Source organism: Manis javanica, chromosome 9, assembly GCF_040802235.1.
Source record: "Manis javanica isolate MJ-LG chromosome 9, MJ_LKY, whole genome shotgun sequence".
Lineage (NCBI taxonomy): Eukaryota > Metazoa > Chordata > Mammalia > Pholidota > Manidae > Manis > Manis javanica.
The window spans coordinates 51,441,775-51,455,251 of NC_133164.1; the positions used below are offsets into that span (position 1 = coordinate 51,441,775).

The 13,477-nt window shown below is 41.7% G+C and overlaps 1 protein-coding gene across 7 annotated transcripts in view; it reads right to left on the reverse strand.

Moving 5' to 3' along the window:
- The window catches only part of VWA8 (von Willebrand factor A domain containing 8), a 386,353-nt gene that overhangs the window by 45,692 nt on the left and 327,184 nt on the right, over positions 1–13,477 (reverse strand). For all 7 annotated transcript variants that reach the window (XR_012121063.1, XR_012121064.1, XM_073212563.1 and 4 more), the window contains 2 exons: positions 5,136–5,261; positions 2,979–3,137 (listed from right to left, as the gene is read on the reverse strand). Coding sequence is in view for 5 of the 7 variants with exons in the window: in XM_073212563.1 (XP_073068664.1) it covers positions 2,979–3,137; positions 5,136–5,261 (285 nt within the window). In the remaining 2 variants the exon portion in view is untranslated. The remainder of the gene's footprint in view (positions 1–2,978; positions 3,138–5,135; positions 5,262–13,477) is intronic.

Below are 13,477 nucleotides of genomic sequence, written 5' to 3' on the forward strand. Positions count from 1 at the left end.
TTTATAAGGAGAAGAAAATGAACAAAACCAAAACCATTAAAAGTGCAGCCTGCCTGTTAAAAATCTAATAGCATAAAAAATGAGAAAGCTTCTTCAAGCCTTGAAAAAAGTTCATCTTGGTGTCTTGGTACAAACATATGACTGAATTTGTCAGTCCTGTAGTACTGCGGTTATCTTCTTCATGTATCTGTGGCTTTATAGACAAAGACTGAGGAAATTCTTTACACTGTGCGGCATTCTGGGAAATACTGCTGTAGGGACAGATGTCCTGTAGGGGCGTGACTGGGGAGGAGGGCTTTGTTGGTACCTCTGTTACTGCACATCTCTCATGGAATCTTCTATCAGAGTTTGTAATTTTTACATGTCTCCCTCATAGGCTACAAGCTCAAGGATGGCAGGAACTCTATGTACCCAGCAGAGTTCTCTGCTCTTAGCAAGTACGCAATGAATGCTTGTAATTATATCGAAATCCCACACATCATACGGCAACAATTTGGGTTGCAACTGTCAGAAACAAAACAAAACATCTTGTGAAATGCTCACGTCCTTGATAGTGTTTCTTTTTAGTGTGGACATGTCTGGTTTCATTAAGACTTCTTCCAGAATACAGGAGTTTAACAGTGAGGACTGGACAAACATGAATCTCTCTCTATACTCCATTGTGTCAGATGCCAGGAAATATTCCACATGCTCTGTGAAATCACACCGTCTACCAGGATGGCTCTCTGAGCTCCCTATTTATTAGCTTTGCCACCTTCTGCCCTCTGTCTAATCCTTTACCCAGTCCTGGGAAGCTGTGTTAACCAATTCTTGGTTAACTCCTAATAAATCTTTTAAAAACCTTCACATATTAGAGTTCTGCTCTGAAAGGTATATACATCCTCTTCAAACTACAAAATTTATTCCAGATAATGAGTATGCCAATTTTAATAGTGGTATGTTTGCTGTGGTCTGTGATGGGTTAAAATTTTCATATAACTTAACGGAAGCTAAGGAACACTGACCATAAAGAGGCAATGGCTGATTAAAATATTAGCAGAATCTGAAGATCTTAAAACATTAGGTGGGAATGTTAAAACTGGGATGAGCAATGTAATGGATGTTTACCCATCCATTGGTCATCATTGTCCAAGAGACTTAAGAATTATACTCCACCTCAAAAACAAAGCAAAGCAGAAGGAACAAAAGAGCAGAAGACTCATAGACCCTGAGAAGGGACTAGTGGTCACCAAAGGGGAGGGACTGGGGAGGATGCGTGGGGAGCAAGAAGGGGATTAAGTGGCAATATAATTTCTAGTCACAATATAGGTAGGGGAAGGCAGTACAGCACAAAGAAGACAAGTAATGACTCTATAGCATCTTACTACGCTGACACTGACCGCACTGGAGAGGGTGCGGACTTGATAATATGGGAAAATGCTGAACCACTGTGTTGGGTATGTGAAACCACCCTAAGATTGTATATCAATGGTGCTTTAATAAAAAAAAAACAGGTGACAAAAAAGGAATTATACTCCACCTCATACTAGACAGAATCTAAAATATTTTAAAATAAAAAATTTCTATAAACCCAGAAAAGTAAAAAACCAAAAAATCAAGAAAAGCTTGCATCTCAAGGGAAGGAAAAGGCTGAATACTAGTGTGTAAACTATAAGATATGATAAAGCTGTTACAGCTGGTCTTTGATTTTAGCTCTAAGCTTCCTGGCAACTAAAACCCAGAGGGAATCTTAAACAGTTCCATGGTTTTCACTAATCACAAGGGGAAACACATCACAGTTCTTCAAGGGAAACAAAGCTACTTCCCACAGTGAATGTCTGTGTCCTATTCGTATTTGTATCCTGTACTTGTACAGAGCCTGGCAACTGACTGCATTCATTGACTAAAGGTGCCTTTTCCCTACCACTCCATTCTAAAAGGAAATCTCACATGGAGAGCTTCATTCAAGGGATCCCAGGAGACTCAGAGCCTCAAAAATGGGCTTAAAGTAAATTTATGTAAAGTGATGGGTTTCACCAGTCTGCTTGTTCCTGTATCCATCACAACACACATACATGACCAGGGAGAGCCATCCTGAGGTGTAGGTGGGATGCCAGGCTAAATAATCATCTCAGACCGCCTATTTCTGAAGGACATATCTGATCCCAAACACACTCTAGAATATCTATGGAAAGACTGTATCTTTTACACATGTCTGCACATATACCATTTCTTTAAACTGAACTTTTGAAAATAGTTACACAGTATGTGCCTGTGTTTAATGTCATTTGCTCTGTTTGTTTAGGGGGCAGAAGTGCAGGTGCTCTCCGCGGCTTTGTAAGAATGGTGTGATCGGCGCATCTCTGGCATCAGCGTGGCTCTAGGCGCCCAGCACCGCGCTCAGGCCTCTGGGGGGGACGCAGAGTGAACTCTTCAGTAGCAAAACGGAGACAGTTTGAATGGGAGGCTGCACTTCCCCGAAGTTACCGTCTTTACTGTCAGCTAGGGAGACATCGTTCCTGTGTCATCCACGCCCACATGGAAAGGAATAGCCGTGCTGAGAACAGCACACTTTGCAGGAGTTCTCAAACCTTGGGAAGCTGCCCAGTTGGTGATGGGCAAGAACCAGGGAGTGAGGGCAACTGGGATGAGGAGGGCGATGCTGAGACACCTGAGGAAGAGACTGGAGCTGCTCCTAAGTGCCTGCTTTTCTTTCTGTCTCTGACACTGGGGCTCATGTCACATGACCCACCAAGGGCAGTGATTTCCTCTGCAGTAATTGGTCCTTTAAATTACGGCATTATCATTTTCTGATTATTAGAGCAGATGAAACACAAGGCTCATTTTCTCTGTGCTAAGTGAGCTGATGAGAAGATGAAGTTTTTTGCCCACTCTGGGGGAGCCAGCATCTACCTAGCCACCCCACACCCTACCTCAGGACAGACTCTCGGGCGGTGTGGCCAGTGATGCCTCTTGTCACCCCTAGTTCATGCCATTACCTTGAACTTTTCTTCATAGTTCTCGAAGGCTTCCATGACCATACACACTGACTCCATGGAGCGCTCCAGCCGGCCGTCCACCCCGTTAAAGCGGTACATGCTGCCAGACACATCCACCACCAGGCGCAGGCGCTTGGGTTTCTGTTGGGGGCTGCCCAGCTGAGGGGGGCAACAATGGAAAGCCTTGTGAACCAGAATACCCCACTGGCTGCTATTCTGGGGCTCTCACACAGGCCCCAGAGTGCCAGCCCTGAGGCAGGCAGATCAGCGGTAGGCTCTGCACCGCACAGGCCCTCCTGTAAAGTGGAAAGGCATCTATGGACTATATTACAGTACATCGAATTCAGACTTGTGCTGATAGTCAGGGCCACATGGGAAAGATTTTCCTTTGGAATATGGTTCTTTCAAGGCCCAACCTAGTCTAGTAAAACTGCCTTACTGACGCTGATGCCATCTTAAAAAATAATAATGTCTGGAAAGATAAAAAGCCCAATATGTCATTTTCATGTCAAGCGTTGGAGTCAGTTACACTAGCAAGAATGAGCTGAGAAACCCACACCAGTATTGCTTGTACCTGTTGTGTAATGACCTGTAAATCATTTTCCACACAGCAAGAAATGTCAGATTCCTACAACATTATGTGAGAGGAGGTCTAGCAAAAAACTGAAGGAAAATCTCTAAATGTCTTTTGTCATTAGTAAGCTTTCTGTTTTCTCTCCCTTCCAATTACTGAATTACTACTTCTCTTTATTTTCTTGGCATTTAAAGGCACGAATGTGGCATCTAACTGCTGTTCAGCAACCACCACCAATTAAAATGTGAAGTCCTTATGAGCTTCAGCTTGACTTTGGACTCATGCCTGCCAGTTTGCAGAACTAAAAACAAAAGTATATTTGCCAGTTTTACTTACAAAAAAAAAAAGAGGAAGAAGTTCCAGATTATTCTGTTATTATACACTTGCTGATATGTATGAAAACGAATGAGTAAGAGATAATTTCAAAAAAATATTATGGGTTTTTGAGTGTAATGGTTTGAGACGAATTCAATATATTTCTTAAAAACGTGTTGAGTCTGCCTAAATTAAGAGCAGCACCACATATGCCTCCAGGAGTGCTCACAATTTTGGATGTATCTGAACACATTTGTTGACCACGATGAGTCAGTGAAGAAAGTAGCTGCTGACTCATACCAGTGACACAGAAGAAAGAACTCTCCAACTTCCCAAAGGGTCCTCTCTGAGCGCACATGTCAGCAGAATAAGGAGCACACTTTCCCCACTGCTCCTGGCACTACAGGGCTCGGTGGCTGCCGGGCAGTTCTGGTTATTCAGGGGAGGGAGAAGTCACAGAGCCTCCAGGCCATTTTTTTTTTGCCATTGTATTGCAAATATGTTAATGGTAAGGCCTAAAGCTTTACATACTACAATTAGAATTATTTAAGGGATAATTCCTTATTTTCCAAAATCATCTTCAGTTATAGGATGACACAAATCTTTAAAGTGACAGAGCAGTCGAAACCCACCAGGGTTGCCCTCATGGTTTCACTTGTCTAAACCCTCTGGGATTCACAAAGGCGAGGATCTTCACTTCCACCTCCAAGGCACCCGGCTGTGTGCCGTGGGAGCTCAGCAGCAAGGATGCTAACAGTTCTCCTGGCTGCTGGCTTCCGGTTGGTTCTGCTGATGGGAGGTACTGGCAGGACACGGAGGGTGAAGGTGGGCATTTGTTCCCTCAGCTCCCTCCCTGCAGTGGCCATGGGCGGCTCTCCCTCCCCAAAGGCGACAGTCGCTGGCAGGTAGCCTCCCTCGGAGCTCTCTTCTCTAGGTTCCAGTCAGTGTTCCCTTCACTCCTTCAGACATGGGGGTAGGTTAGCCCACTGCTGCACATGTGCCATGCTGTCTCTTTTACCTCTGCAAATAGCCTTATTATCAGCCGGTCCTTAAATTACTCAATTTGAGTGTGCCTGGTACTTCTTGACTCATATAATAAACAGTATAATAATTATGCGTTTTTTTCTAATTAAAAAAATATGATGCTTTCCTTTGTTGCCACATTCAAGGTGTATGGTATTTTGACAAAGGCATTAACTCAAGAGGCGACTTGTCTGTCAGGAAGATCGACCCCAGCAGACCCGAGGCACTCGTCCACTGTCACTCACCTGTGGCTCCAGCTCACCCCGGCGTCTGTAGATGGCTTTTTCTCCAGTCAGCCCATCGATGATCTTGGCATCGTCTAGGTCTCCGGCAGCCTGGTGTCTCAGCCACTGTCTTTCTTTGCCTTTAGCCTACAATGACACACATACAAATCCATACTTTAATTAGTTCTGCAGGGTCCCCTGACATACTTTATGCATGAATAACAGGAAACATACCCAGGATCTTTTCAATAACTGATGGTTCTGCATGAGCAGTTTCATAAATGGACTGGTTTCTTCTCGGTTGACAATGCCTTTTGTGTGGATTTTGTCAGTTTTAATTGTTTTCACAGATGGAATGATAACATGAACTCCCTTAAAGCACAAAGGGATGGGGAAACAGCATGCAAATGAACCCCTGGAGAAATAGGCAATCTCTGGAAATGCAATGGTGCTGCATTTCTTATGGATTTTCTGTCATGGTACTCTCAGTAAACTTACCAGGTGATAAAGTAATCAGCGTGAACTTGTTGACACTGTCTACAAGCACAGAGAAAATGTTATCTTCGGAACTCTTCATTTTGGGAAAGAAGTTGTTACTCAAGTTCTTTGAGTTACAGTGCAAATGGAAGCAGCTGAAAACAATGGTACGTGAATATTTTGTACCCCACAGTCCTCTGATCGTTTACATTCAGAGGTCTTCTGAATTACTTCCTAAAGGTATTTCTACATAATACTTTCCCATGATAACTATGCCAGGTGGGCTGAGATGGTAGTTAAACCATAAAGAACTACAATATCCCAATCAAGCATAGGTTTATTATAGCCGAGGACTATATTACATTAAGTGGGAAGAAGAGATAAAATATTGTTACACATACAAATTACAGTAGTAAAGATCATGTGCTCTGGTGTCAGACAGACTTGTTCTAATCCTCCCTTCACTATGATCAAATATCTGACCTCAAGCAAGTTATTTAACCTGTCTGCATTTCACTGTCCTCATCTCTAAAATGTAATAACAGTAGTTTCTACTTCAGTGAGTTATTTTGAAGGTTAAAGGAGATGCTACATGGAATCAACTGAGAAAGAGGCTGACAATCTGTTAGCTGGTGTTATCATTACCATCAGGTGAGGCACATGGTGGACAACTAAGTCCACATCAATAAGCACACTTCTATCACTGTTCCACTGGAGGTGGCTGCACGACAGCACTGTTACTGAAAATAAAATGTCAGGATTTAGGCAGCCAGTGTCTATTTCAGGGGCAGACCAGTTAGTACACCGTATAGCTCTGGGTAGCACTATGTTTTAGTTTCCTGTCCCTGACACCCCTGATGCAAACAGGTGAAAAACTATCACATTTGAATACAGATATATTAGTGTGAACATGAAATAAAGAAAGGGGAAACTCCTAAACCACCAGCATAAAGATACTAAATTTGGTGGGTAGTTAATTCCAAATCTAACTTGTATGTCCCTTGAGAGTATATTCTTCCCTGATGTGTGTTCTCAGTCAGAACCCCAGGATCTTACAGGAAAGTGGGACTCACTGGAGCATAGCTCCATATGCACATGTAACTTTGTAAGATATACAACTATATGTGGCAGGAGGAAGGGGGAGCAGAGTTTCTAGAATCCTTTCCCACTGGGCTATGGATTCGACAGACAAGCTGGACCACACAGTGCTGTCTTCCTCAAGCTCCTTCCCCTGATGCAGTGATTGGAACATGGCTCCTACCACCTCTTCCCCATCATTCTTGAAGTCCGCAGTGGGTACCTCATCGTGGTCTCCGGATACATGTGACTGTGGATGACCATTTAGGTACCTTTCAAAACTGAGGCTCTATGATTCTTGGAAGTGCCAAACTGCGGAGCATTGGCTTCTAATACCTTTCGCAGATGGGGACGGACTCTCACAGACTGGTCTAGACTGGGAAAGTAAGAACCACAGAAAATACGAGAGAATGTGGCGGCAGCAGTCAGCTGTCACCAGAGTGGCACTGAAGTTGGGAGTCAAGGGCTGGACTTAAGAGGAATATGAGATAAAACTGGAATGAGATTACTGGAACGATGTTATTTAACAGCTGTGCCACTGTTACCATCAAGCATTGCTATTCAATGTTTCATCATTGAATTGATTGAGACAATGTACTGAAGAATGCCTACCCAGTCCACCTGCTGCTACATGGTTATATTAACCAGTGATACTCTCACTCTGTAAAGAACCATTGCAATGGCTACCAATTAAGTAATTTTTGTGATTTTTAATGCAGATTACAAATATAGTAAACGAATTTAAACCCTAACTATCTCACCATGGAAGAATTATAAAATCCAAAAGTTCTAACTAGTAATTTTAATCTCTTCCTCATATTTTGGTGTTTCTGAAACAGAGTATCTTATAATTGATGTCAAAAGAATCTTGCCAAGGCAACCAGGTTAAATGTGACCTGGCTGTCATACCTGGAGGACCTTGGCTGAGGTTAGCAGTATCATCTTATTGCATTATTTCCATTGGCAGCATAGATGATTGATTTTTAACTTGAATTAAAATTCCCAATTACTATTTTAAATGGATTAAAAAACATACTACAAGAGAGCACTGGAATAATAAGCAAAGGAATGGAACTGGGATGTAAATATACTATAAGTGAAGCAAGATTCTTTGTCACAGAAATGGTTATACTTTCAATTAGACCAATAAAGGGAAGGGGTTGGGGAGGGTGGGTGGCGAGGGAGGGAGAAGGGGATTAAGGGGCATTATGATTAGCACACATAATGTAGGGTGGCATGGGGGCCTGCAGTATAGCAGACAGAAGACACTGAGAAGGGACTAGTTCTTACTGGGGGAAGGGTTGGGGCTGGTTTGCAGGGGAGAAGGGGAGGGGGATAAAGGGGCATAATAATTTGCAATTACAATGTAAGTTGGCCATGGGGACGGTAGTACAGCATGGAGAATATAGTCAGTGATTCTGTAACATTTTACTACGTTGTTAGATAGTAACTGCACTAGAGGGCGTGAAGATTTAATAATATGGGTAACTGTTGAACCACTGGGTTGTATATTTGAAATTGAGATAAGGTTGTATATACCAACAATACTTTAATAAAAAAAACCAGATCAGCGTGCTTAAAGCTAGCAGAAGTTGGGGCTGCTGATTCATGTACTTGAACTATCACTCAGATGCTGTATGCATGAACAAAAGTTCAAGGGAAGCTGTTAAATTTCCAGTGACATGTAATTCGATTAAATACATTATGTAACTCTCAGTTTAACCAATTAGAAAGTGTTGAGAATACCACACTTCTTGATAAGACTAGAAATTATACTGTCAATCCTGAAGGAATAGAAGGGGTCCAAATCATCAGCAGGGGTGATTAAAGAAGAAAAAAGCATTGTGTCACTCCTTAGCTCATTATTGTTTTACTTTCTTCACACTTATCACTGTTTATAAATGTATTATTTGCCTTTGTCTCTATTATCTACCTGCTCTACTAAAAAGTAAGATTTCTGGGATAAGAGCCCTTGTGTAACTGTAGCATCTAGAATAGAATAGCCGATGCATAGCAGGTATCCAATACAAATTTATTGAATGACAGTTGATTACTATATGTAAAATGTCCTGTGATAAAAGTATGATGTGAAACCATGTACGTACAGTATTATCTCAATGTATATGTATGTATGTTATGTGCATATAAAAGAAAATGTGGAAGAAACAAAAATACTAATAGTCATGGTTATTTCTGAGTTGTGAAATTATAAGTGATACTGTTTTCTTCTTTTAATTTCTGTATTTTTCAATTTTCATACAATGAATTTGTGACTTTCACAATCTGAAATAAACAGAAATAATTTTCCCTTTTTGGTCAAAAGGATTTTAAGGAATCCTTTTTTATTTTTATGAAATATATCTCAGAAACCAGCTTGGAGGTTATGGAGAGCAGAGCTTCTCAAACTTTAATGTGTATACAGATAACTTAGGGATCTTGTTAAAATGCAATTTCTGATGCAGTAGGTCTAGGATAGGGCCTGAGACTCTGCATTTCTAATAAGCTCCCAGGTGATGACAACACAGCTGGCCCCCAGACGGTACACTGACGGGTAGGGACAGAGAGGATCGCTGGGCACCATGCTTGGCCTGTCCACTGCTTTTTGGGAACCACTACATAGAAGGGCACTAACAAATACCCAGCCTCTCTGCGAAGTTCACTCCCTACAACAAACTACTAAACCGGTGTCTAGATCTCTTCACCTTTACAGTGATGGCTGCAGCCATTGCTTTCCCCGCTAAATGTAATAAGTACCAAACTTCATGTCACTAAAAAAGATCTATCAAGAGAATGAGAAGACAAGCCACAGACTGGGAGAATAAAGACACATCTGATAAAGGATTGTTATCTAAAATATTCAAAGAACAAGAAAATGAATAACTTGATTAAAAATGGAGAAAAGATCTCAACAGACACCTTACCCAAGAAAATATGCAGATGGTATATAAGCATATGAAAAGATGTTTAACATCATAAGTCATGAGAGAATTGCAGTGAGAATGAGATACCACTATCCATCTATTAGAATGGTCAAAATCCAAAATACTGACAATACCAAATATTGATGAGGATACCAAACAGCAATCTCATTCATTGTTGCTGGGGATGTAAAATAGCAGTCACTGTAGAAGGAAGTCTGGCAGTTTCTTACAAAACTAAACATATTCTTACCATATGACCCAACAATTGCAACTCTTTGGTTATTTACTCAAATGAACTGAAAACATACGTTTATCCAAAAACCCACACGTGGATGTTTACTGCAGCTTTATTCAAAACTGCCAAAACTTGTAGGGGACCAACATGTTCTTTGGTAGGTGAATGGATGATTAAACTGTGGTACATCCAGACAATGGAATATTATTTGGTGCTAAATGCCACAGAATAAAGTTAAGTGCATATTACTAAATGAAAGAAGTCTATCTGAAAATGCTACATACTGTATAATTCCAACTATATAGCATTCTGGAAAAGGCAAAACTATGGAGACAGTAAAAAGATCAGTGGTTGCCACGGGTCAGAGGGGGAGGGATGAACAGGTGGGGACAAAGGACTTCAGGGCAGTGAAATACTCTGTATGATACTATAACGGTGGATACATGTCATTACATGTTTGTCCAAATGCACAGAATGCACAACACCCAGAGTGAACCATAATATCAACTATGGAGTTTAGGCAACAATAATTTGTCAATACAGGTATATCAACTGTAACAAACGTCCCACCTGGTGGGGGATGTTGATGAAGGGGGAGCTGTCAGGGCAGGAGCTCTATGGAAACTCTGTATTTTCTTTTCAATTTTGCTATGAATCCAAAACTGGCTTAAAAAGAATTATTTTTAAAAAATCTAATTATAAACATAATGATAGCTCTTTACTATGCAGAATCTACTTTCATTTCAGGAATGCAGTGATCAAGACAAGCACAGATCATGATAGAAGAAGCACTGGATTAGGATTCAGCATGAGAACTACAGGTGGCTGACTTTGGGCAAGTTATTAAGATTCTCTGGGTCTTAGCAGCCCCACCTTCAAAATGAGGAGGCACTGTGTCAATGAATGTCTATTTGAACTGTAAGAGTCTATATTTAGTCATAAAAATTACTAGTATTATGAGAAAGATTTCCAATTGGGTTTTTACCTTTTGCCTCTTCCTCATTGTGTCACAATGGTAAGCGCAGTAATATTTTCTCAAATAACTTGAGAAAAGTAATATTTTCTCAAAAAAAAAATGTTTCCAATTTGTAAGCTTCTAAAAATAAGTTGATTAAGGGTGCTAAAAAGTGACTTTGAAGGAATGTGTTTTTTACTATTAAACCTATTTCTTATGAGGGAACTAGGTAAATTGCCTGCTAAAGGCAACAATTTCGGGAGAGATAATTCTAGGAAAATAGTTCATTCCGTGTCTATTTTGACATCAGTCTTTTTTAAAATTAATTAATTAATTTTGTTGTCATTAATCTACAATTACATGAAGAATATTATGTTTACTACGGTCCCCCCTTCACCAAATCTCCCCCCACAAACCCCATTACAGTCACTGTCCATCAGCGTAGTAAGATGCTGTAGAATCACTACTTGTCTTCTCTGTGTTGCACAGCCCTCCCCGTGGCCCCACCACCACATTATACATGCTAATCGTAATGTCCCCTTTCTTTTTCCCCACCTTTATCTCTCCCTTCCCTCCCTTTCTCCCCAGTCCCTTTCCCTTTGGTAACTGTTAGTCCATTCTTAGGTTCTATGATTCTGCTGCTGTTTTGTTCCTTCAGTCTTTCTTTGTTCCTATAGTCTTTGGGTTTGAGGTGAGTCTCTTGTAAGCAGCATAGAGATGGGTCTTGCTCTTTTATCCATTCTATTATTCTGTGTCTTTTGATTGGTGCATTCAGTCCATTTACATTTAGGGTTATTATTGAAAGATATGTACTTATTGTCATTGCAGGCTTTAGATTTTTGGTTGCCAAAGGTTCAAGGTTAGCTTCTTTAGTATCTTACTGTCTAACTTAACTCACTTATTGAGCTATTTTAAACAGTCTGGTCATTCTTTATTTTTCTCCCTTCTTATTCCTCCTCCTCCATTCTTTATATGTTGGTTGTTTTATTCTGTGCTCTTTTGTGCTTCCTTTAACTGCTTTTGTGGGTAGTTGATTTTATTTTTTGCCTTTAGTTAGTATTTGGTTGGTCTGCTTTCTTTGCTGTGATTTTATTTTCTCTGGTGACATGTATTTAGTCTTAGAAGTGCTTCCATCTAGAGCAGTCCCTTTAAAATATCCTGTAGAGGTGGTTTGTGGGAGGCAAATTCCCTCAACTTTTGCTTGTCTGGGAATTGTTTAATCCCTCCTTCATATTTGAATGATAATCGTGCTGGATACAGTATTCTTAGTTCAAGGCTCTTCTGTTTCATTGCATTAAATATATCATGCCATTCTCTTCTGGCCTGCAAGGTTTCTGTTGAGAAGTCTGATGATAGCCTGATGGGTTTTCCTTTGTAGGTGACCTTTTTCCTCTCTCTAGCTGCCTTTAAAACTCTGTCCTTGTCCTTGATCTTTGCCATTTTAATTATTATGTGTCTTGGTGTTGCCCTCTTTGGGTCCTTTCTGTTGGGAGTTCTGTACACTTCCATGGTCTGATCGATTATTTCCTCCCCCAGTTTGGGGAAGTTTTCAGCAATTATTTCTTCAAGTACTCTTTCTATTCCTTTTCCTCTCTCTTCTTCTTCTGGTACCCCTATAATGCAGATATTGTTCCTTTTGGATTGGTCACACAGTTCTCTTTATATTGTTTCATTCCTGGAGATCCTTTTATCTCTCTCTGTGTCAGCTTCTATGCGTTCCTGTTCTCTGGTTTCTATTCCATCAATGGCCTCTTGCATCTTATCCATTCTGTTTATAAATCCTTCCAGAGATTGTTTCACTTCTGTAATCTCCCTCCAGACGTCTGTAATCTCCCTCCGGACTTCATCCCTTAGCTATTGCATATTTCTCTGCAGCTCCATCAGCATGGTTATGAGCTTTATTTTTAATTCTTTTTCAGGAATACTTGTTAGGTCTATCTCCTTCTCAGGGTTTGCCTCTGTGAGCTTGGTCTGTATCAATTTCTTCTGCCTTTTCATGGCGATAGATATATTTGTGGGGAGCTGGCGCATGTGTTGGGTAAGAGAAAGTCCCTTCTTGCCAGTTTATGACCTTCCTCTCCTGGGAGAACAGTGGCCTCTAGCGGCTTGTGCTGGGCAGCTGCGTGCAGACAGGGCTTTTGATCTTGCCCGGTCGCTATGGAGTTTATTTAGCTCTGCAGTTGCTGTGGGAGTGGCCTGCCTCAGGCTGCTGCTCCAATATGGCGGAGTCGCATCAGAGGGGGAACAGGTGGGAGGCTGTTTATGATGGTGAGGGGCCTCCAAGCTGCGCTGTGGGGGTTCAGGTGCCCAGAGTTCCCCGGGATTCGCAGCTGCTGGGCTAAGTGTCCCAGGGTGCTTCCGTCTAGCTGTGGGTTCCCTGTCCCTTTAAGACTTTCAAAAGCACTCGCTTTTCTTTGTCCCCGGGGCACTGGCTTCAGGACCCGCTCACAGGTCTTACTGTCCTGTTTCCCTAGTTTCCAGCACCCCATGCACGCACTGTGTGTCTGCGCTCTGGTGCAGATGGCTAGGGCTGGGTGTTCAGCAGTCCTGGGCTCCCTCTCCCTCCCCGCTCCAACTCCTCTTCTACTGCCAGGAGCTGGGGTGGGGCGCTCTGGTACTGCCGGACTAGGGCTTGTATCTTACCCCCTTTGTGAGGCGCTGGGTTCTCACAGGTGTGGATGTGGTCTGGTTGTTGTCC